General features: G+C 46.6%; 1 protein-coding gene across 2 annotated transcripts in view; it reads left to right on the forward strand.

The window, feature by feature from the left end:
• Nucleotides 1–24389, forward strand: part of LOC129826112 (neurogenic locus notch homolog protein 1-like) — a 45388-nt gene extending 20999 nt beyond the window's left edge. Inside the window, exons 5-34 of one of the 2 annotated variants that reach the window (XM_055886445.1) lie at nucleotides 2633–2755; nucleotides 3065–3298; nucleotides 3571–3726; nucleotides 4303–4488; nucleotides 4677–4790; nucleotides 6637–6750; nucleotides 6880–7113; nucleotides 7325–7435; nucleotides 8190–8382; nucleotides 8563–8708; nucleotides 8853–8966; nucleotides 9761–9880; nucleotides 10040–10192; nucleotides 10480–10708; nucleotides 11002–11203; nucleotides 11468–11621; nucleotides 11818–12002; nucleotides 12446–12578; nucleotides 13141–13398; nucleotides 13940–14052; nucleotides 14204–14775; nucleotides 15032–15463; nucleotides 15751–15899; nucleotides 16988–17201; nucleotides 17584–17674; nucleotides 18102–18267; nucleotides 19691–19989; nucleotides 20129–20276; nucleotides 20556–20653; nucleotides 21547–24389. In XM_055886445.1, the coding sequence (XP_055742420.1) occupies nucleotides 2633–2755; nucleotides 3065–3298; nucleotides 3571–3726; nucleotides 4303–4488; nucleotides 4677–4790; nucleotides 6637–6750; nucleotides 6880–7113; nucleotides 7325–7435; nucleotides 8190–8382; nucleotides 8563–8708; nucleotides 8853–8966; nucleotides 9761–9880; nucleotides 10040–10192; nucleotides 10480–10708; nucleotides 11002–11203; nucleotides 11468–11621; nucleotides 11818–12002; nucleotides 12446–12578; nucleotides 13141–13398; nucleotides 13940–14052; nucleotides 14204–14775; nucleotides 15032–15463; nucleotides 15751–15899; nucleotides 16988–17201; nucleotides 17584–17674; nucleotides 18102–18267; nucleotides 19691–19989; nucleotides 20129–20276; nucleotides 20556–20653; nucleotides 21547–22929 (6824 nt within the window). In that variant the 3' untranslated portion in view covers nucleotides 22930–24389. The remainder of the gene's footprint in view (nucleotides 1–2632; nucleotides 2756–3064; nucleotides 3299–3570; nucleotides 3727–4302; nucleotides 4489–4676; nucleotides 4791–6636; nucleotides 6751–6879; nucleotides 7114–7324; nucleotides 7436–8189; nucleotides 8383–8562; nucleotides 8709–8852; nucleotides 8967–9760; nucleotides 9881–10039; nucleotides 10193–10479; nucleotides 10709–11001; nucleotides 11204–11467; nucleotides 11622–11817; nucleotides 12003–12445; nucleotides 12579–13140; nucleotides 13399–13939; nucleotides 14053–14203; nucleotides 14776–15031; nucleotides 15464–15750; nucleotides 15900–16987; nucleotides 17202–17583; nucleotides 17675–18101; nucleotides 18268–19690; nucleotides 19990–20128; nucleotides 20277–20555; nucleotides 20654–21546) is intronic. The other variant, XM_055886446.1, reaches the window with a different exon arrangement.
• The last annotated feature ends 220 nt before the right edge of the window (nucleotides 24390–24609 follow it).

Raw genomic sequence — 24609 nt, forward strand, 5'->3', positions numbered from 1 at the left:
GAAAAACAAAGCAATTTTGGCGGGGCTGTGTGAGAGAGGGATGCAAAGAGACAAATATACTCAGATATACAATACGCTTCCTTGATATCAAATCAAATGGCATTTGTCACATGCGCCGAATACAATAGGTATTCAACAGGCCTTACCATGAAATACTTACTAACGAGCCGTTAACTAACAAAGCAGTGTTTTTTTTTTAAGTACAAAAAATTTGCTTTATGAACTAAAGGAAAAATAATAACACAATATAATAAAAATAACGAGGCTATATACAAGGGGTAACGGTACCGAGTCAATGTGCAGGGGTATGGGTTAGTCGAGGTAATTGAGATACAGTGGCAAGAAAAAGTATGTGAACCCTTTGGAATGACCTGGATTTCTGATTAAATAGGTCATAACATTAGATCTGATCTTCATCTAGGTCACAACAATAGACAAACACAGTCTGCTTAAACTAATAACATACGGACAATTCTACATTTTCATGTCTTTATTGAACACACCGTGTAAACATTCACAGTGCAGGTTGGAAAAAGTATGTGAACCCTTGGATTTAATAACAGGTTAACCCTCCTTTGGCAGCAATAACCTCAATCAAATGTTTTCTGTAGATGCGGATCAGACCTGCACAATGGTCAGGAGGAATTTTGGACCATTCCTCTTTACAAAACTGTTTCAGTTCAGCAATATTCTTGGGATGTCTGGTGTGAACTGCTCTCTTGAGGTCATGCCACAGCATCTCAATCGGGTTGAGGTCAGGCCACTCCAGAAGGCGTATTTTCTTCTGTTGAAGCCATTTTGTTGTTGATTTACTTCTGTGTTTTGGGTCATTGTCCTGTTGCATCACCCAACTTCTGTTGAGCTTCAATTGGCGGACAGATAGCCTTACATTCTCCTGCAAAATGTTTTGATAAACTTGGGAATTTATTTTTCTGTTGATGATAGCAAGCTGTCCAGGCCCTGAGGCAGCAACGCAGCCCCAAACCATGATGCTCCCTCCCTCCACCATAGTTTACAGTTGGGATGAGGTTTTGATGTTGGTGTGCTGTGCTTTTTTTTCTCCACACATAGTGTTGTGTGTTCCTTCCAAACAACTCAACTGTAGTTTCATCTGTCCACAGAATATTTTGCCAGTAGCGCTGTGGAACATCCAGGTGCACTTTTGCAAACTTCAGATGTGCAGCAATGTTTTTTTGGACAGCAGTGGCTTCTTCCGTGGTGTCCTTCCATGAACAACATTCTTGTTTAGTGTTTTACGTTTTGTAGACTCGTCAACAGAGATGTTAGCATGTTTCAGAGATTTCTGTAAGTCTTTAGCTGACACTCTAGGATTCTTCTTAACCTCATTGAGCATTCTGTGCTGTGCTCTTGCAGTCATCTTTGCAGGACGGCCACTCCTAGGGAGAGTAGCAACAGTGCTGAACTTTCTCCATTTATAGACAATTTGTCTTACCAAGGCTTTTAGAGATACTTTTGTAACCCTTTCCAGCTTTATGCAAGTCAACAATTCTTAATCTTAAGTCTTCTGAGATCTCTTTTGTTCGAGGCATGGTTCACAGCAGGCAATGCTTCTTGTGAATAGCACACTCAAATTGTGTGAGTGTTCTTTATAGGGCGGGGCAGCTCTAACCAACATCTCCAATCTCGTCTCATTGATTGGACTCCAGGTTAACTGATTCCTGACTCCAATTAGGTTTTGGAGAAGCCATTAGGCTAGGGGTTCACATACTTTCCCCAACCTACACTGTGAATGTTTAAATTATGTATTCAATATACACAATAAAAATACAATAATTTGTGTGTCATTAGTTTAAGCACATTATGTCTGTTTATTGTTGTGACTTAGATGAAGATCAAATCAAATTTGCTGACCAATTTATGAGGAAATCCAGGTAATTCCAAAGGAATGTGTGTGTGTGTGTGTGTGTGTGTGTGTGTGTGTGTGTGTGTGTGTGTGTGTGTGTGTGTGTGTGTGTGTGTGTGTGTGTGTGTGTGTGTGTGTGTGTGTGTGTGGTTAGAATTCGGTGAGTGTACATCGAGCCTGTGCAAAAGAGTTCGAGCAAAAAATAAGAATAAAATAAGGGGGTAAATTTAAATAGTCCAGGTGGCCATTTGATTAACTGTTCAGCACTCTTATGGCTTGGGGGTAGAAGCTGTTAAAGAGCCTTTTGGTCCCAGACTTGGTTCCCCCGGTACCACTTGCCGTGCGGTAGCAGAGAGAACAGTCTATGACTTGGGTAGCTGGAGTCTTTGACCACTTTTAGGGCTTTCCTGGCCCCAGTGATGTTCTGGGTTGTATGTACTACCCTCTGTAGTGCCTTGCGGTCGGATGCTGAGCAGGTGCCGTACCAAGCGGTGATGCAACCAGTCAAGATGCTCTCAATGGTGCAGCTGTAGAACTTTTTGAGGATCTGAGGGCCCATGCCAAATCGTTTCACCCTCATGAGATGAGTTGTGTCCTTTTCATGACTGTGTTGGTATGTTTGGACCAGGATAGGTCCTTAGTGATGAGGACACCAAGGTACTTGAAGCCAAGGAAATGTAACATGACCCCTTCTGTTGAGATGGGACTTATTTAAAAACTACACTGTCTAATATGTGTGTACTTAACATTATGTCCTGTGCTCTCTAGGCTTCTCAGGTCAGAACTGTGACGCCAACATTGATGACTGTCCAAGACACGAGTGTCAGAATGGAGGAACCTGTGTGGACGGAGTTAACACCTATAACTGCCAATGCAAACCTGAATTCACAGGTAACTATACATACCCCCCCGCTCACTAATTTCTACACTCACAGTAGAAGTTTGTCATAAATACAGATCTAGGATCAGATTACTAACCCTCAATCCTAGCCAAGACTATTGGGCTAATAAAAACATATCTGTCCTTGCGTCAGTGATTATGGTGTAACTTTTACCCTACTCCGATCTCTATAATGGAAGCCTCCTTTCTTTTGACTCTTATGATTAGTACTCATCTCTGTCTCTCTTTGACTCTTTTGACTTGTGTGTGTGCACTGTGGCTTGTTGATAAGGGCATTTACCCCATGTTCTCCCCTATAGGCCAGTTCTGTACAGAGGACGTTGACGAGTGCCAACTGATGCCCAACGCATGCCAGAATGGTGGAACGTGCCACAACATCTACGGTGCCTACCAGTGTGTGTGTGTCAACGGGTGGACGGGGGATGACTGCGGAGAGAATATTGACGACTGCGCAAATGCGGCCTGCTATCAGGGGGCCGTCTGCCACGACCGTGTGGCGTCCTTCTTTTGCGAGTGTCCCCATGGTCGCACAGGTGAGCCGATGGACTTTGGTCTTCTTCATTTCTCATAGATTTTCCATTTATCTGACCCTGAGCTTTGCACACTTGTATATCTACTACTTAATGCTTAATCTCTTGTGGTCACTAGGGATACTAAATAGGTAGTGTTTCCTCGTCCAGTGTTTGACAGCACAGATAGTTACTACATGGTTGAAAAGCAACAGCTACATAAATAACTTTAACGAAGTAAATAACTGCAACAACTAAACCAATCAACGTCTCCTGTTGTTCTTGTGCTGTGCCAGGTCTGCTGTGTCACCTGGATGACGCCTGTATCAGTAACCCCTGTCAGAAAGGCTCCAACTGTGATACCAACCCCGTCAACGGCAAGGCCATCTGCACCTGTCCCCTGGGCTACTTTGGCGCCGCCTGTGACCAGGATGTTGACGAGTGCTCGCTGGGTAAGTAGACTCAGACCAGTGACGGATGCTTTTCATAAACAGCTTCTATCTCAAGGCCATCAGACTGTTAAACAGCAATCACTAACACAGAGGCTGCTGCCTACATACAGACTCAAATCATTGGTCACGTTAATACATGGATCTATAGTCACTTTAAAAAATGCCACTTTAATCATGTTTACATATCTTACATCACTCATCTCATATGCATATACTGTATCTTATACCATTTATTTACATTTGTGTATATTAGGTAGTTCTTGTGGAACTGTTAGATTACTTGTTAGATATTACTGCACGGTCGGAACTAGAAGCACAAGCATTTCGCTACACTCGCATTAACATCTGCTAACCATGTGTATGTGACCAATAAAATGTGATTTGATATGAACACACATTAGATCACTACAGGAATAGGTTTGGTTAGTTTGAACTAGAAATGTGAATCGCTCAACACCAGAGAGGGCAGAGACACAGACAGGTAGCAACCAGCACAGAGCAGCACGAAGGAGCACGCCCTGCAATGTGTTCGTTAAGGTACACTCCATGTCTCTCTCTCTCTCGCTCTGTGTCTAGGTGGCAACCCCTGTGAGCACGGAGGGAAGTGCCTGAACACCAAGGGATCGTTCCAGTGTAAGTGTCAGCCCGGCTTCTCTGGGGCTCGCTGTGAACACGACATCAACGAGTGCCTCTCCAACCCCTGCCAGAACGAAGCCACCTGCCTCGACCAGATAGGAGGCTTCCACTGCATCTGTATGCCAGGTAACACACATACACACACACAGTTAATTACCAACATCGGTATAAGTTCTTCTTGCTCGCAAGTTTAAAGACACCTTTTTAATCAAAGGGTGACCACACTTTAAACCTAATAAAGTCAGGAAATTTGGCAAAGTTACTGTACACAGACTAACTAACCATGCCTTGTTTCCCTTGCTAATTGGTTAAAGGCTACGAGGGACTGTTCTGCCAGATCAATACGGACGAGTGCGCCAACAACCCCTGCCTGAACAATGGGAAGTGTATCGACAAGATCAACACCTTCCACTGCCAGTGCCCCACAGGTGAGCCCCGGTGCGTCGCAGCGGGAGGAGGGGGGTCGATCACTCCCCCCCCCCCGGACAGGACGGGCGCGGGAGGCGGACTCTAATCCTTGCCTCAGGCAGGCTTTACCAGGCCAGCTCCCGACGAGGAGGAAAATCCATGAGGAAGTTGACACTTTGAACAAGTTTTTACTCTCAACTCTGATGAGTGTGCAGTTCAACTTGGTTTGGATGTAGCTAGCCACAATAACGTTAATTGAGAACTAAGGAAAGAAGGACTAAGAATAGCAGCTGAAATAGTGTTGTGTTTCCACGTATTGAATTTCTGTATAGTTGGAGAAGCTGTTGTGAGCTTTCAGTTTTGTGTGTAGTAAAGTTTTGAATTTCGATGATTTTATGAGGTATTTCTCCAGGGGTTCCAGTGGGGTCAGACTATGTGACGAGAGAAATTGAGGGTTTTGTGGGCAGAGGAATGCTCTGATGGATAAACGCGAGGCCGACCGACACAGAGGAAGGTTTCTCACCCTCTAAAATGTGTTTTTGTTTTCATTCTTCCGCCAGAGCTACTGGGCTGGAAGAATTTCTGGAGGAAAATAGTGCAGTTCTCAGTCGGTTCGGATCAAAGACCGTTCAGAGAGAAAGGCAGGAGACTCCTTGTGTTGAGAAAGTGCAGTTAGGAAGCTGAGGAATTAATTGTAGGGAGGTACAGCAGAGAACACAAGAGCTTAGCTTCTGAAAAGCCACCCCATGTATATGGGACAGGGCAGGAGAGAGGCCTGAATGAGACAGTGGTGAAAGTGGAAGGGGTAGGAGGCGGTGTTGGGGTACTGGGGGGGACTGAGACACATAGACGGTTATGCTCTAAGGGGGGGCGAGAGGGGAATTGCCTTCTTGAGATGTAAATTTGTTCCTGTGTAAGCCCAGGCTGGGGTAGGGTAGGGTCCTCTCCTTTCATTTCTGTACACACCATCTCCATGGAAACCCCACTGGGGCGGTTTGAAATGTCTGATTCCAGGAGCCTGGGCTAAATCTCCTCTCTGTGTTGTGTGTGAGGTTAGCATGGGCAGTCTAAAGCAAAAGGGACTCTGTGTTGTGAATGTGAAAATCCACTGGGAGCGGAGCAAACAGCTAGACATGTAGCTACTTCCTATCTGGGATAGTGACCACTGGGATGTCTGGCTGGCTGCTTGGCTTAGACCCCTGTGTTCCAATAGGGGGGGGGGGGGGATCTCTTAATCTCTTTATCAAACAGAATCCATCTTCTTACCGCTTAGAATGTTAATGTGCTCCAGCAACAGAAGTTGTAAGAAGAAACAAACTAAAACAGATTAGAATAACTAGAGAAAAAATGGGAGCCTGCTGGTTGATTTTGAATGACGAGGGATTTGAATAGCTGAGTTCAGAGGTCAAGCTGGCCCTTTTGGGCGCGGCGGGTGGGGAGAGGTGCAAGACGGGAGAATGCACATTGTGATGGAAAAGTTTTGGTGGACAAAAGAGGCAACCGGCTCGGCTTCGCGTTGCATTGAGCGGACAGTCCTCCCTTTGTCTCTCACCCCTGGTCATGAGGCCTTGGAAGTTTTTCTCCCCTTCTTTTTATCCCCCCCTTTCTCAGATGCAGTTTTTTTGGGGAGAAGTGGTGAAAAGGAGTAGAAATAAAGGAAAACAGAAAGCTTGTAGTATGGCGGAGATGTTGATTAATATGCAGTCACCTCTGTCGTTGCGGGCTCTCATAATGTATGTTCCGGGGCAAGAGTGGGAATAGTTTGGGCTTGGTGAGATCACCCCCCCCCCCCCCCCCCCCCCCCCCACACACACACACACACATACGTGCACACAAACTCACCCCCACCCCTTCTTGTATTTCTAGGCTTTGCTGGGAATCTCTGCCAGATAGATATTGACGAGTGCGCCAGCACGCCTTGCAAGAATGGCGCCAAGTGCACGGACGGCCCCAACAAGTACACCTGTGATTGCACTGAAGGTATACAAAGCAGCAACAAAGCACCAACAAGGATTTAAAAAAATCCACCAACACTGATTGAATATGTTATGCATCCTGAATAGAATGTGGAGAAATGAGACAGCGACCAACTTCTTCTCTTTCCACCAGGTTACACGGGGCAACACTGTGAGACTGACATCAATGAGTGTTTCTCAGCCCCCTGTCACTATGGTACCTGTAAAGACGGCCTGGCCTCTTTCACCTGTTACTGTCACCCTGGTTACATGGGCCGGTTGTGTGAGACCAACATTAATGAGTGTCTGAGTCAGCCCTGTCGGAACGGAGGCATCTGCCAGGACCGCGAGAACTCCTATATCTGCACCTGTCCCAAGGGCACCACAGGTCAGACACACACACACACACACACACACACACACACACACACACACACACACACACACACACACACACACACACACACACACACACACACACACACAAATACTTCTCCTCTTAACTCTAAATTGTCCTTCACAATAAAATCATCCAGATGTACTTTCACCTGTGAAAATGTTAATGATAGAAGCTTTGATGCTAATTTCTTTGCCCCTAGGTATAAACTGTGAAGTCAACCTGGACGACTGCAAGAGCAAGCCATGTGACTACGGGACATGCCTCGACAAGATCAACGGCTACGAGTGTGCCTGTGAGCCCGGCTACAGCGGTAAGTAGATACTGTAGGGGACCAGTTTGTCCGACTGTGGCAACCCAGGTGGAGACTTGAAGTGGGTACTCCTACCGCTGTGCGTGTGCGTCTCCTATTCAGACCTCAGGCGAGGGGAGGACAACAAGGGCGTAGAGGGCAGCATGAAGGGATGGAAGAGAGGGAGGGGTAACAGATGGTGAGCAAACGCACTCCTTTTGAGGCCTTCCGTGGCGGTGTCACTTTCCAGCCCCTCCCTGTCCCCAACCTGCTGCCTAGACACACAAGCTGGCCTCTCTCGCCAGGCCCTGAAAGGACCAACACCCACCGGGGATTTCACAGGAGAAAAGATCCCCTGAAAGATTCCTGAAAGTTGATCTTTTAAAAGGGGAGAAGTTGGTCTATGCTGAATGGCTGCGGTGCTTCAATTGGCTGACAAAAGCAGACTTAAAAACCCCATGTTTCTCGAGATGGATGCATTTACTTTGGGGACATAGAGCCCATTGTGTGGTCCATTGTCTGGTGTAGTATGGGTTGTGCTTTGTGTTTTACTTCAAAATGATATCTTCATAGAAATCTAACCAAAGTCCAAACTCCAAAGACTACAAAATAATATTATGTTAGGTCTAACCATAAAGCATTATTCATTTGTATCATTTTTGTTAAACCAATTTCATGCGTTTGTAAACCACAAACGTTCCTAGTGGTGTAAAGTTGAGACGCTACTATACGAGTGGTCAGAGAAGTAAACATGTTCATGGGTTCTGCTTCACAGGGACCATGTGCAACATCAACATTGATGAGTGTGATCTCAACCCGTGTCACAATGGTGGCACCTGCATCGATGGCATCAACAGCTTCACCTGTTTGTGCCCAGAGGGTTACCATGACACCACCTGCCTCTTCCAGGTCAACGAGTGCCTTAGCAACCCCTGTATCCATGGCCACTGTCAAGACAAAGTCAACGGGTGAGTCTGCCTCTTTCATCTGTCTCCATGGCTCCTCCTCCGAAGGAAACTACATAATTGTGTTTAATTTACATCTAGAAATCTTCCCTACATGTATGGTATGGAACTATGAATATACAGTATCAAAGTGAAAGATAATGTATGTTTCTCTAATACTGAGCTTTTCCATCTTGTCCTTAGTTACAACTGTCTGTGTGACAATGGCTGGAGTGGCAAGAACTGTGACATCAACAACAACGAGTGCGAGTCCAACCCCTGCATGAACGGAGGCACCTGCAAGGATATGACCAGCGGATACGTCTGCTCATGTAGAGTGGGCTTCACTGGTGAGTTAGTGTGTGTGTGTCTTTGTGTGTGTGGTCCTCTAGATCGCACTCCCACCCTCAATACATTGTACTGTTTTTATCTATTTGACCCGGACTCAAACTCCAACTCATGTGCTTCATATCTTCTTGACCTTTTGATTCCAGGTCCAAGTTGTCAGACGAACATCAACGAATGTGCCTCCAATCCATGTCTGAACCAAGGGACCTGCATCGATGATGTCGCTGGCTACAAGTGCAACTGCCTACTCCCATATACCGGTATTGTCTGAGTGTCTGTCTGTCTAAGTGTGCTGTTTTGTATTCCCTTGCTGTGGGGCTCTACGTTGTTGCTTCTCTACGGCATTGGACATACAGGAAAAACACGCTCAGGAAGACCAAGCTGTCGATGAAAGTTCAGCAGCAATCCTTCCTCTTGGCTAAAAGACTCCAGCGTCTGGTGTGTTGACGTTGGCCCTCCATGACAACTTTGCAAGTGTCCCTGATAACAACACAATATTTTATCACGTCCTTTCCTTTCCTCCCTTGTTGTATTATTTGAAAAAACAGATAATGATGGACTGCCTTTGGGCAAGCACATTTGTTATTTATTCCCAGCCTTTTTGGAAAAATTCACACAGCGTTGGGACCTGAAATAATAGGGGTTGGGAACGAACGACCCGGCTGCTTGACACATTTCCTGTTTGCAGACTTCCTGTCTCACAGAACAGCAAATGCCTTGACAATAGCAGGAAACGTCAGCCTGCTTCCTGTCCGCGCTGGGTGTCGTGAAAACAGAAAGGGAATTGTCTCTGCAGGCCCAAACAGCTCTGCTCTTGAACACTCACAGAGCTTTGTGGGCAAGAAGCCTCCTGATATCCTCCTGAATGAAGTGTTTAAATGTCCAATGAAAGCATTATCTACATAGGGCGGTCTATCCAGACACCCACTACTTCCTGTCATGATACTCTGGTTCCGACAAACAATAGTATTAGACATGATAATAATATGAGCATTTTAATATTGAGCATAGTTAATGTCCATTATCTAAAAGTTTGTGTGTGTGTGTGTGATAGGTGAGAACTGTGAGACCCTGCTGGCACCCTGCAGCACCAAACCCTGCAAGAACGCAGGTGTGTGTCAGGAGTCTGAGGACTACGAGAACTTCTCCTGTGTGTGTCCAGAGGGCTGGCAAGGTGATGGAGCAATATCTTAATAGTAGATTGTGTCATTCTTATGCATTTATATACACATATGAAAATAGACAAAATATCTATTAAAAAAAATGGGCAACGATCTCAGTGATGTATGTGTAGTAAGCCTCGCCCCTCCCTCCTCTCCCCTACTGTCTATAGGCCAGACCTGTGAGGTGGACATTAACGAGTGTGTGAAGAACCCCTGTCTCAATGGGGCCACCTGCGAGAACACCAAAGGCAACTACCGCTGTGGCTGCAAGGCCGGCTACGCTGGTCGCAACTGCGAGACCAACATTGACGACTGCAAGCCCAGTAAGTCTCCTTTCCTCTCATCTTCATGACTTCCTCATGAAAACAGGTGGATATGAGACAGTGGCCATGTCTCAATTCTGTAAAGTTGCTCCCTCTCCTGGGCTCTTTTTTTATGACTGATAGGTTAAAAACTCGATAGGCCTCTAAAATATCTCTATAACATCTGCCTTGTGATCAGTGGGAGGAGAGAAAAAAATAAAAGAAAGGAAGCTAATCGAGACTATTGAGCCGCAGCCAGTGTGCTAAGCTATCAGCTAACTTTTCTCCCTCCTCGCTCTCGTCCTTAGACCCCTGCAGCAATGGAGGTTTCTGCCGGGACGAAGTGGACAACTTTGTGTGCACCTGCCTGCCTGGTTTCCGTGGCACTAAGTGTGAGGAAGACATCAATGAGTGTGACAGTAACCCATGTAAGAATGGAGCCAACTGTACAGACTGTGTCAACAGCTACACCTGCACCTGTCCCTCTGGCTTCAGTGGGATACACTGTGAGAACAACACACCTGACTGCACTGAGAGGTGAAGAGAGCTCGGACTCCTATTTCTTTCTGTTTTATCTCCCTCACATGGCCTGTTGCGTCTCTGTCACAAACGATGAATATAGCTTTGACCAAACTCTTTTTTTCTCCTGTCCACTTCTGCCCCCTGTGGCAGAAAGTTTAATAACACTAAATGACTATCCTGTTATAGCCTAAGATGTTCACACTTATTAAGTCACTTTACTAATTGGACTAATAAAAACATTGAATCCGGCTTTAACATGATACGTCTGGTATTGTTTTATTGATGTTTTGATGGTCTTTTATCCCCAGCTCTTGTTTCAACGGTGGGACTTGTCTGGACGGCATCAACACCTACACCTGCCTGTGCCCACCTGGCTTCACTGGCAGCTACTGCCAACACGACATCAACGAGTGTGACTCCAGGCCCTGCCTGAACGGAGGCACCTGCCAGGACAGCTATGGAACGTACAAGTGTACTTGTCCCCAGGGCTACATTGGACTCAACTGCCAGGTACAGTGTAGGCCCAGTAAAATGTGACTTTATACTGGCTGTAGGCAATATACCATGTTGCTATTGTCAAATAAAATGTGCTTTTAGGAATCAAATACTTGGCTAAACGAAGGTGGTATGAATACATTTAAGTTAACGCGCACTACAAACGTTCGCTATAATGATGTTTGTAGCTGCGAAACAACCGTGTACATTTCCAGTCACTTTCACCTGTCTACTCACCTAGTGACTAACTATGTCTATGGTGTGTCTGTTTCTCCTCAGAATCTGGTACGCTGGTGTGACTCGTCTCCCTGTAAGAACGGGGGCACCTGTTGGCAGACTGGCACCACTTACAGCTGTGAGTGCCAGACCGGCTGGACAGGGCTCTACTGCGATGTGCCAAGCGTCTCCTGCGAGGTGGCAGCCAAACAAAGAGGTAACACTGTGTGTGTGTGTGTGTGTGTGTGTGTGTGTGTGTGTGTGTGTGTGTGTGTGTGTGTGTGTGTGTGTGTGTGTGAACGCCTGCATGTATGAGGTTGGATGTGTTTTTTTGTTGTGTTAGTATCAATCTCACACCTGTAACATAAACACCTGACTACATGTTCTTCCTCTCTCTGCCCTCCCGCCTCCAGGTGTGGAGGTAGTCGCTCTGTGTCGAAACTCAGGCCAGTGTCTGGACGCTGGGAACACCCACTACTGCCACTGCCAGGCGGGCTACACTGGCAGCTACTGTGAGGAGCAGGTGGATGAGTGCACCCCCAACCCCTGTCAGAATGGAGCCACCTGCACTGACTTCCTAGGAGGGTACTCCTGCAAGGTAGGCTGCTCACTGGCAACACAGCACTATCCACTTATTTCTCAGGCCCTGGGTGAAACGCATAACAAATGTGACCTGATGGTGAAACGATACCTAGGCTGAACAGTGATTCTACGCCCCCAGAAATGTTTATTTTGAAGTGTTTCCTGGTCTTGGTCTAGTAGAAACATTGTCAGACATTCTCACTTTGAAATGATCGTCACGTTTTTGGGTCGTGTAAATAAGTGTAATGGTGTCCTTTCTAAGTGATTCTCCCTATTAAACCCCCACTGTCTAGACTGGTGAAGGATGTTTATAAACAGACCCACACACTGCTCATTTGTGGAGATCTCTGATGAAGGAGAATTTCCTGACCTGTGTGGAAAACTGGCAAAAACAGCCAGGTAAACAGAAACGGCCTTGTTTCATGTCAGTCGTTGATTTGGCTTTTTCTCCTCTCTCAGTGCGTGGCAGGATACGTCGGTACAAATTGCTCCAACGAGATCAATGAGTGTTTCTCCCAGCCGTGCCAGAATGGGGGCACCTGCATTGACCTGATCAATACCTACAAATGCTCCTGTCCCAGGGGAACCCAAGGTCAGAGCCCCACCACCCACCTCCACACACACCATCTCCCACTTCTATCCGTCCATCCTCTCCTCTGGTGCCTGATCCCTCTTTCTCTATCCCTCTCTCCTCTCCTCTGCTCTTGTCCACCCTCCCACTCTCTCTTACTCTCTATCCCTCACTCCTCTGTTCCTCTCCGTACTCCCACTCTTTGTCTCTCTCTCTCTCTCTCTCTCTCTCTACCTACCTCTCTCAATCCACCACACTTCATTAATTAGGGCTTAACAGCGTCCAGCACATGTCTGAAACTCTCCTCCCCGTCAAATGCAGGATTGATTTATCTCCTGGACACAAAGGGTGTGTTTCTTGTAGGTCAGCTGAAGTACTGTTGAAATGAATGTTGCCCCCTAAAAAGTGTGGTTATATAGGGAGCAAACAAGAGCAAACATCACAAAACGGTAAATTACAAATGTGTATTGAACCATTGCAGGTCGTAGGATCCTCCTATGATGCCTTGATGGTGTCCCGTCTGAGTGTTTAGGCTGACTGTGCCTCCCCTCTTCCTCCCTCCCTCCTGACCTTTACCTCTCAGGCGTTCACTGTGAGATCAACATAGACGACTGCAACCCCTTCACAGACCCCGTCACCAATGAGCCCAAGTGCTTCAACAAGGGGAAGTGTGTGGACAGGGTGGGAGGTTACCACTGTATCTGTCCCGCCGGCTACGTAGGGGAGCGCTGTGAGGGTGACGTCAACGAGTGTCTGTCCAACCCATGTGACCCCCGCGGGACACACAACTGCGTCCAGCTCACCAACAACTACCGCTGCGATTGCCGTACTGGATACACAGGTAATATTTAACGTGCAGGAGGGTGATGTGATGGATCTGGCTGGAGTGACTGCAGCGCAGGGTTGGGTTTAGTTTCATGTTAATAACAGTTATTTCATGGGGTTGAGTATGGGAAAGCAAAGACTAGGGGACAATAATGTAGACTTTTTTTTATATAGTCTTTTTCGAGACGAATCACCTTGGACTTGCAGGAGAAATGTCCCCCCCCAAAAATACCTTTTAATTTTTTCTATAGTCCCAAATTATAAGTATTTACCCTATATGACAGGACTCTCTAATGCTGTTCCTGGAGAGCTACCTTCCTGTAGGTTTTCGCTCCAACCCTACTCTAGTGGACCCGATTCCAATAATGAACTGGTTGATAAGCTGAATCGGCTTAGTTACACCTGGGGTTGGAGTGAAACCCTACAGGAGGGTAACTCACCAGGAACAGGGTTGGAGACTCCTGCTCCATGGCATTAAACGTTAACCTGTGATTGTCTTATTGATAAGGGAACGTTTCATATCCTTGATGTAACCATCTCTCTCTGTGACCCTACAGGAGAGCGTTGTGACACGGTGTTTGACGGCTGTAAGGGCAAACCCTGTCGTAACGGAGGGACATGTGCCGTAGCCAGCAACACTCCTCACGGCTTCATCTGCAAGTGTCCACCTGTAAGTTCACACAAGCATGGCTGCTGCCGTGGTTCTGCCAAAGACACCGTATAAGAGACATTCAGCAGATGTGTTTTCATTCATTCAACATCCTGTAATACATTTAATAGTATTACTACATTGACACGTTTCCTCTCCTTCCCCTCTACAGGGCTACACTGGCTCCACCTGTGAGTACGATGCCCACTCCTGTGGCAATCTTCACTGTCGTAACGGTGGCACCTGCGTCTCCGGACACAAGAACCCGAAGTGTCTCTGTACCTCCTCGTTCACGGGGCCAGAGTGTGAATACCCCACAGACAACCCTTGTAACACCAACCCTTGCTACAACGGGGGAACCTGTGAGTACAGCTCAGAGGCTCCGTACTACCACTGCGTCTGCCCCACCAACTTCAACGGCCTGCTATGTCACATCCTGGACTACAGCTTCCTGGGTGGGTTCGGCCGTGACATCACCCCCCCGCCGGAGGTGGAGGTGAGCTGTGAGATCCCCCAGTGTGAGGAAACGAAGGGGAACAAGTTCTGTGATATGTTGTGTAACAACCACGCGTGTGGCTGGGACGGGGGCGACTGCTCGCTCAACTTCAACGACCCGTGGAAGAACTGCACGTCGTCCCTGCAGTGCTGGCGCTACTTCAACGACGGGAAGTGTGACGAGCAGTGCAACAACGCCGGGTGTCTCTACGATGGCTTTGACTGTCAGAACCTGGAGGGCCAGTGCAAGTGAGTGAGACGCTTGCCATCAGGGGCTGAATACAATACCCGATAAGGGGAGGCCAATCCACCTTGAGACCTACTGGCTATGCAGGGTTCTGCTCCAGACCTACTATAACTCACTTGATTCAGCTAATGCTGTAGATAATACATCAAGTCTGAGTAGCAGTTCAAGGCCTGAACAACAGTCTGAGCTTTCTATTTAAACAATATACATCCCATTAAAAGCCATAGTGAATAATACTATTTCCTCTTGTCCCTCCAGTCCTCTGTACGACCAGTACTGTAAAGATCACTATGCGGACGGCCACTGTGACCAGGGCTGCAACAACGCAGAGTGTGAGTGGGACGGTCTGGACTGTGCTAACAACATGCCAGAGAAGCTGGCGGTGGGCCGCCTGGTCATCGTGGTCCACATCATGCCCGACCAGCTCCGGAACAACTCGCTTGGCTTCCTGCGCGAGCTGAGCCGCGTGATCCACACCAATGTGGTGTTCCAGCAGGACGCTAAGGGACAGACGATGATCTACCCGTATTACGGCAGTGAGCAGGAGCTGAAGAAACACAACATGAAGCGCTCGGTGGGCTGGACAGAGATCCCTGACACCGTTCTCAGCTCCATGAAGAACAGCATGTATACTATAGCCAATGGAAGCAGACGCAGACGCAGGGAGCTGGACCCCATGCAGATCAAAGGGTGAGATAAATGTTCGGGAACAATCGTCATTTGGAATCTGGATTTCAATGGAATTTTCATGCAAACCTCCCATTTACGTGGAAGTCGAGCTAGTTTCTGTGTGAACTGCCCTTTCACGTATTTGGTAGCGATGTGTTGTATAATCATCCATTGTGATGGAAAACTGGTGTCTATCTTTTGAAGAACTGCTGCTAGTTCCCTGAACAGGAACCACTGAGCTATCCTTTCGTCTCTCTGAGGTTTTTAGATCAGGTCTAACGTGTGTCACATGACTCTGTCCTCCACAGCTCCATAGTGTACCTGGAGATTGACAACCGCCAGTGCGTCCAGCAGTCCACAGAGTGCTTCCAGAGTGCCACTGACGTAGCAGCCTTCCTAGGGGCCCTGGCCTCCAGTGGGAACCTCAACGTTCCCTACATCATAGAGGCTGTTCACAGTGAGTTTCTATCTTCTTCCATTCTAACAGTCACCAGGCCAAGAGTACTGCTGAAACAGCCCGGGACTGTACCCCTAACACACACACACACACACACACGGTGAAGGTTTTCTTCCCCTAGGTCTTAACCCTCCAACACCACACTGTGATGATGGGGTGTTCTTTGATTGTGTATTTGGTATTCAACAATGAAACAAATGTACTTTTGAATCACATGTACTAAACAATCAATGCAGCAGTCTGTGTTTAAATCCAATGGCTTCAGGCTCCAAAATGGTTAATTGCCGTAAATCAACTCATCCACCCCCCTACCCCATCCACACACCATTCTAGCACACACACACACACACACACACACACACACACACACACACACACACACACACACACACACACACACACACACACACACACACACACACACACACACACACACACACACACACACACACACACACACACACACACACACACACTTCATCCCACAGTGTGAGGCTGCTGCAACCTTCACCTCGCTGAATGTAATACCAGGACTTAATGCATCTCTAAGGGTTTGGGTTGGGAGAGTTTATCATTTCAAAATCGTTAGTGGAAAAAAAGCGAAGGGGAAAAATTGATCGGGAGTGTGCTAGAAGTTGGGAGTCTTTGTTATCTTGAAAATCCTAATAAATCCTTCGTCTTTACAGCTTAAAGCGCGTGCAGTAATTTGAAGTTCATTAATCCCTCCCTTTTTTTCCCCTTAAAGAAGAAATGGTAGAGTTGTCTCCTGGTACCCTGGGCTGAGAGGGGAGAGGAGGTGGTGGTTTTTTTGTATATTTTATTTTATCTCTAGCTCTATTTGATGAGAAGTGGTTAGCAATTCTGATGATTACAGAATAGGACCAACCTTTTTTTTACAAACGGCGCTCCTCATTCCCGTTGTAGCTCTGGCCATGGACAACTAGGACCAGGCTCCAGGAGGGGGTTTCACTAGACTAGAGGAGCTGGACTAGCAGTCCTGCGACCAACCCAACGCCTGCCTGCCTGCCTACCTGGCTTCTCAGGCTCCGCTGCTGTCCACCTTACCATGTTGTCCCTTTCCCCTCCAGGTGAGGTTGACCCCCAGCTTCCGTCGGAGCTCTATCCCATCTACGTGGTCCTAGCCGGGCTGGCTCTCCTGGCCTTCGCGGGCGTGGGGATGGTCGCCTCACGGAAGCGTCGTCGCGAGCACGGCCAATTGTGGTTGCCGGAGGGCTTCAAGACCAGTGAGCCCAACAAGAAGAAGAGGAGAGAGCCCGTCGGGGAGGATTCGGTGGGATTGAAGTAAGTTTCCCGGGTTTCCATGCGGCACCACATTGTTTTCTCACCATGGGTCACAGTTTGTTTTTTCGTGGATTTGGTCGTAGCAGGGTGTGGAGCGGTAACGAGAGTTTTTGGGGCTGAGGGGTGTAGTTGGCGATTAGAAAGAGGGGTGAACGGTGTTCGCTCGGATCATTAATGATAATGTTGCAGCAGGTTTAGGTAACGGGCGTATTAATTGACTTGTCTGGGCGATAGTGGTGGGACGGGACAGGGTGGGGGGGCTCAATCAATGCTTTTGTTTCGGTGTTGGTGCACTGCCACTGAGGAAGAGGGCTCAGCTGGGATAGTTGGCTAGCTCACGTGCTGCATCCGGATTTTCAATGGGATTTCTGTCTGACCACAGGCCACTGAAAAATTCCTTGGACATATCACTGATGGACAACAAGCAGAATGAATGGGGAGAAGAGGAGCCTTCAGACGCCAAGCGCTTTAGGGTAAGAAGTCTAAGGACACCACATACTGGCATTGGGACCTACTGTTGGAGAGAAAGACAGGAATAAGAGTAGAACACGGATTTCTTAAGAAATACCTAAAGAAATATATGAAGAAAATATATTCAGTCAGGGATTTTCTCTTTTTCATCATTGATAATAGCCTTCAAATATCACTTGATTTCAGTTTCGTTTCAAGATGTATACATTTACATAAGCTATTGAATTTAATTCGCTTTAATTTAATATTAAGATATTGAAAATGTAGTCTCATTTCTATTGGCTTTTGGTTTTATTGTCCAGAATGTCAGGATTTTAATATATAAAAGTCGGTTAATTAAACCTTAGTTTTCAAATAGGTTTGAGATGAAATGCTTTGGATGCGGTGTGAGCTAATTGATTGTCCGTCCACCCCTTGGTCTGGTTCCAGCAGTTTGAGGAGCAGGTGATGCTGGACCTGGATGACCAGACGGACCACCGCCAGTGGACCCAGCAGCACCTGGATGCGGCTGATCTCCGTATCCCCTCCATCGCCCCCACACCCCCTCAGGGAGAGATCGAGAACGACTGCATGGACGTCAACGTACGGGGACCAGGTGTGTTCAGTCACTTGTTTCATCGTTAGGGAAATTAAGACAGATTTTAGCTGTGGATTTGACTGATTTTGGGGAGTTTTTTTCTTCTTTTTTTTACCTCAATGTCTACTGACAAGGATTGAGTTGATTATTACATTTCATGAAATTGTATTATTTTTTGGTGAATATAGAATGTATGTATTTAATTTGGTGTGTATCAGGTGTGTAGGACTTCAGTAATACTGTTGTATGGAATTGTTGTATTTTGCCCCAGCTACTCTTATATTTACGGTGCAGAGGTCATGTACCAAGTAGTTTTTTTGAGTCACATTTCAGTTGTCAGTACTGGTGTTAGAAAAGGAGAGATGAGAGGTCTTCATAATGATGTCAATAGAAGTGGCAGGAAAAATGTGGATACAAATATTGAAGAAAAAAATAACAAAGTATTTAAATATGATCATTCTAATAATTTGTATTACTCACAAAATATGTATTCCTATTCAACTGAATTATATTACCTTAAAATCTTGCTTTGTATAGACGTCAAACTAAACTTATGGTCATATTTTAAGGTATTTTTCTGCCTCAGATGTGTGTGTGTGTGTGTGTGTGTGTGTGTGTGTGTGTGTGTGTGTGTGTGTGTGTGTGTGTGTGTGTGTGTGTGTGTGTGTGTGTGTGTGTGTGTGTGTGTGTGTGTGTGTGTGTGTGTGTGTGTGTGTGTGTGTGTAGGAGTAGCTAAAGCCCTGTGTCCTCAGGGTAAGGGGATCCAGATCAAAGCATGCGGCTAGAAGCCCTGAGCCCAGGGGAAAACTCCCTTCCTGATTCCTGCTTACATTCATCATTGGACCACTAATAGGCCTATCTCTTCATATACTTTATTAATCAAACCAATAGCGGGCCAATATACAAGAACACCCTTTTATTAAGTGTCAAACCCCCTGAAGGGTGTTTTAAGAAAATCAACAGTAACATGCTCCTCGAACTAAAGCACAGCACACACACGTTTTCTCTCCCTAACCGATCAATGAGTCTGAATTGAATCTGTGAGATCTGGGGCTCGCTATTCTTTTGAAGAGGAGAAACCTATCCAGGTCGACTGGCTGAGCCTCCCCTCAGAGATGATAATGCTCAGTTTTCCAGCTGCCTAGGTTTCACATAGCCTGGCCCGTTTCCCCAAGCTCCCCAATGCCGGGCTTGATCAGAATCCGTTATCGAAAAGAGCTGTGATGATTCACCCAGGCAAACGCATCAAATCCACATTCGATTTGTTTGTTGTTTTGTTTTGATCTTCCCCGTGCTTTGAAGTACTGACTCTTACCGTTTGTACCAGGAACTGGGCTCCGTCTCATGCTGACCCTGCACTAGTGCACTGACTGCCAATGCTGAGGTATAGTCAACTCCCCTGGTCCTAAAGTATGGTCTCTCCCTCCCTCCCTCTGCCCAGATGGCTTCACCCCCCTGATGATCGCCTCCTGCAGTGGTGGAGGTCTGGAAACCGGCAACAGCGAGGAGGAGGAAGATGCCTCTGCCAACGTGATCAATGATTTCATCTACCAGGGTGCCAAACTCCACAGTCAGACGGACCGCACGGGGGAGACCGCCCTCCATCTCGCTGCCCGCTACGCCCGATCCGACGCTGCCAAGCGTCTGCTGGAGGCCAGTGCAGATGCCAACATCCAGGACAACATGGGCAAGACCCCGCTACATGCTGCCGTGGCTGCCGACGCTCAGGGCGTCTTCCAGGTTGGGGTCAAATGCAGACTCATTTGTGGTTTTGAGTAGCAAAGAGATCTACTGTATTGGATTGGCAATGTGACCTTTCTTCCTTAGTATCTCTATAGATAATCTCATACAAGGTTAACCAGCTCGTGTCTTCCTGTAGATTTTGATCAGGAATCGTGCCACAGACCTGGATGCCCGCATGCACGATGGCACCACCCCTCTGATCCTGGCAGCCCGCCTGGCAGTGGAGGGCATGGTGGAGGAGCTCATCAACTGCCACGCTGACGTCAACGCTATCGATGACTTCGGTAGGGCTCTTATATCAATGTTGTATCTCTATTGGCTCCTTGGCGTCATCGTACTCTTTCAACCAGAGCTATAAGTGGAGCACTTTCGATCCATGAATTTAATCAAAAGTTACATTTGTCATTGGAAATGGGCAGGATAAAATAAAAAATGTTATTTTACAAAATGTTGAAATAATGTGGGGTTTGGAAAGAAATGATAGTCAGGTTTCTTTAGGTCAGTTTAGACAGGCATGGCTTGATGTGTACTGAACGTTTGTCTCTCCCGCTCTCTTTCACCAGGCAAATCTGCTCTGCACTGGGCAGCAGCAGTGAACAACGTGGAAGCAGCTATCGTACTACTGAAGAACGGCGCCAACAAGGACATGCAGAACAACAAGGTAAGGCGTCTCTGCCGCCTGATAAAACACCATAGAATAAGCTGTCTCCATAAGCTACATTGCTTTTTTATTGAACCGTTATTCATGCAGGTTATTCTCAGTAGCTAGGTTTCCATCCAATTGGTGACATTTTCATGCAAATATATTTTTTTAAATCTGTAAAAAAAAAAAGATGCGCGTTTTCCCACCAGTGGTGTGTTTCCAAATCTGTGCGTGATGCCGTAGTGCACACAAATGTACAGTACTTCTTCATCTACCGGATACAAATCGGAAGTTCAGTGTGTTTCCATTGCATCTTCAACTCTACCGATAGTTCTGTCACAAAAACTGTTGTGTTAAATAGCAAGTGTGCCTAATCTGGTTTTGGCACATGTGCTCTAGCCAACAGCTCACAGATGCAGTGTAGGTAGGCTAGTCTACATGATGAGATTATTATAGATAAGAGTGAGAATATTGGAAAGGAGCATCAAGCTCATCAGCGTGCACGTTCACCACCCTGTAAAGTTCATCAGAAGTTATTTCATCTGTAGCCTAATAAACTGCAGGCTTTCCCGGGTCGTAGTGGGAGGACCATAAACCATATCATCGCGTGACTACGAGTTTACTTCTATATAAGGGTTATTCTGGCGTTTCCACCACCATTTCTCGCATAATTACTTTTACCGACACAAAAACATCCCACCATGTCGAACGAATAAATTATCTGTCAGCGTTTATCAAATTGTCCTGAAACTTCCATCACAGCTGTCTTGATTTCTTAAAAATATGGTGACATGGCTCGCATAAAAACTAAGGATATAAACGTGGTTACTGAGATACAATCAATTGTGCAAGAGAGAGCTGTCTGTCTGTGACCCACTGTAAACATGTTTTTCACTGTGTGTCTTCCTCAGGAGGAGACCCCTCTGTTCCTTGCTGCCAGGGAAGGAAGCTACGAGACCGCCAAGGTTCTGCTGGAGCACTTTGCTAACCGCGAGATAACTGATCACATGGACCGGCTGCCCCGAGACATTGCGCAAGAGAGGATGCACCACGACATTGTCCGTCTCATGGATGAGTACAACCTGGTCCGCAGTGCACCCGTGCACAGCCATGGCCATGGAGGCTCCATGGGCACGACCTTGTCCCCCCCTCTCTGCTCCCCCAATGGCTACCTGGGCAGCATGAAGGTCCAGGGCAAGAAGGCCCGCAAGCCCAGCGCCAAGGGCATCGGCTGCAAGGACGGCAAGGACATGAAGAACAAGAAGAAAGCCTCCCAGGATGGGAAGGGAGGGAGTGTGCTGGATAGCTCAGCTGTTCTGTCCCCGGTGGACTCCCTGGAGTCTCCACACGGGTATATCTCTGACGTGGCGTCCCCTCCCATGATGACGTCCCCCTTCCAGCAGTCCCCGTCCATGTCGCTCAACCACCTCCAGGGGATGTCCGACCCCCACATGGGGGTCAACCACATGGGCATGCCCAACAAGCAGGAGCTGGCACACATGCAGTTCGACCCACTCCCGCCCCGTCTCACCCACCTTCCTGTGTCAGGTTCCAACGGCTCGGGGGGCATGAATGGCCAGTGTGATTGGCTCTCCAGGATGCACGCCAGCATGGGCCAGCCCAGCCAGTTCAATCCCATGAGGGTTGGTCCTGTCGGTGGGCAGGGCGGTCTGCACCAGGGGGGCGGGCAGCAAGGCATAATCCTCCACAACGGGCTCCCCACCACCAGCCTGTCCCAGATGATGAGCTACCAGGGCCTGCAGAACACCCGGCTGGCCTCGCAGCCCCACCTTCTGCAGCAGGCCCAGCAGCAGATGCAGCAGCAGATGCAGCACCAACAGAACCTGCAGCAGCAGCTCCAGCAGCAGCAACAGAGCATCCAGCTGCAGCACCAGAACTCTAACACTGGCACCAGTGGCCATTCCATCAGCCAGAACTTCATCAGCAGCGAGCTGAGTGGCTCAGAGCTCCAGCAGGGCACAGGGAACCAGGGCTCCATGCCTATCCACACCATCCTACCCCAGGAGACCCAGATCATGAGCCAGAACCTGCCCAGCACCCAGTACCTCACCCCTCCCTCCCAGCACAGCTACTCCGGACCCATGGACAACACCCCGAACCACCAGCTACAGGTCCCCGACCACCCCTTTCTGACCCCCTCCCCCGGGTCTCCCGACCAATGGTCTAGCTCCTCCCCGCATTCTAACATGTCCGACTGGTCAGAGGGCATCTCGAGTCCACCAACCAGCAGCATGCAGTCTCAGATCGGACATATCCCCGACCAGTTCAAGTAGAGAGTTATGACAAGATGGACTGATTTTGATATTTTTGTATGAAAAGGCACTCGAGAAAACAGAACAAAAAGACAGAGCTATGAACTGATTTGACCGAAGGATCTTTTTAAATGCTTTTATACTAACAGTAAGAATTACCTATGTTTTATTCATTCTGTTTTTATTTATTAATGTCTTATTTATACCTTTTTTTCATGTGCTTACAGAAATGTTGGATCCAAGGTGTCAGGCCATAGTCAGGGGAAAGTGAAACTTATAGACATACTGTAGCTTTGCTTATTTTTTTGAATGTAGTGCTTTTGTCTGCAGTATACCAAGTTATTCTGACGTACACTGGGTATTTATTTTTGTAGAAATTTTTCCTTTTAATTTTCATAATATCTTTCATCAAAATCTTGTTTATAGTTGATTTTTTTTTAAATGGTATAATCTTGTAAAAACAACCGTGATTTAAGTCATTCTATAGAGCACATTCTTAAATCCAGTGTTATTTCAATGTGTTTGAGTTTTGTAAAATACTCTTGCGAATTCAAGAACTGCATTTATTTGTCGACATTCATAAAAGTCAGTCTTATTTTTCCCATCTGTGGTCAGGGATGCTGTATGTATGAATATTATATATACTACATTAGCTGGTTTCCATGTTAACATTTCAAACAGGTCATCTGATCAAAACCAAGAATCAGCTAAATTAGGTGCTAGTAGGTGTAGGTAGTTCTTGGATCAATGGAGCGTAAGCCTCTAGATTGGATTGTTTGTATGTGTGTGGAGCGTGTATGTGTTGGGGGTAGGGAGCAGGGTGGGGTAATGTACAGCATAACCCAAGCTTTGAGATTGGCAGTTAATAGACTGGGCTCGAGTCTGTGTCCCTTGTTACTTTTAGTCGTTCAAGAAATGGCCGGGTTGTCAAAATGTTTCAGATGTTATTCTGAGGGATCATTTGGAAATTAACTTACCCTCGCCCTCCAACTGTTTGAGCCTGTGGCAGGGTGTTTCAATGTAAATATGAATATGCATTTCCCTTATAAACAGGATTTTGTTTCAAAAATCTTAAGTATGCCATTCGGACAAGAGGTTTCACAATGATCCACAGTAATTCAAAAATATATATACATACAGAACATATATTTGACTCCGTATCACTGAGGAAAAGAGGTCTGAAAGATGTATGCAAACAACATAAATATAGATATTTTTAAGCCCTTACAGATAAAGAATAACAGAAATATTGAGGACTTATTTATTGACTGTTTCTGTGATGCAAAATTATTCACAGATTACTATTTTGGACAAATGTTGGATGAATTTTTACTCTATGTAAAAAGGAAGACTGAGGTGTCCGGTTTCTATAGTGTGTCCTTCCCTGATAATTTGTGAGACACTCTGAATGGTATACGTTCTCAATTTTATTCATTAAAGGCTGTAGTATCTGCAATAAAATGTTACCTTCCTGCAAAGTTGCAATTTGCATAAAAAGTATTTTTCTTCCTCTACCTGACTTAAAAAAAAAAAAAAGATATACAAAAAATCGTATAATAAAAGACATTGCGTCTTTGATCTTTGCGTTCTGAAGATCAATTGACTGGAGGTAATAACTCCTCCTTGTAAAATATACCAAGTAGTCAATATAGAAACGTTGGTCTCCTAAACCGTCTGCTGTAGTTTACCGATATGGACTCG

The sequence above is a fragment of the Salvelinus fontinalis genome, chromosome 28, assembly GCF_029448725.1.
Source record: "Salvelinus fontinalis isolate EN_2023a chromosome 28, ASM2944872v1, whole genome shotgun sequence".
NCBI classification, from domain to species: Eukaryota; Metazoa; Chordata; class Actinopteri; order Salmoniformes; family Salmonidae; genus Salvelinus; species Salvelinus fontinalis.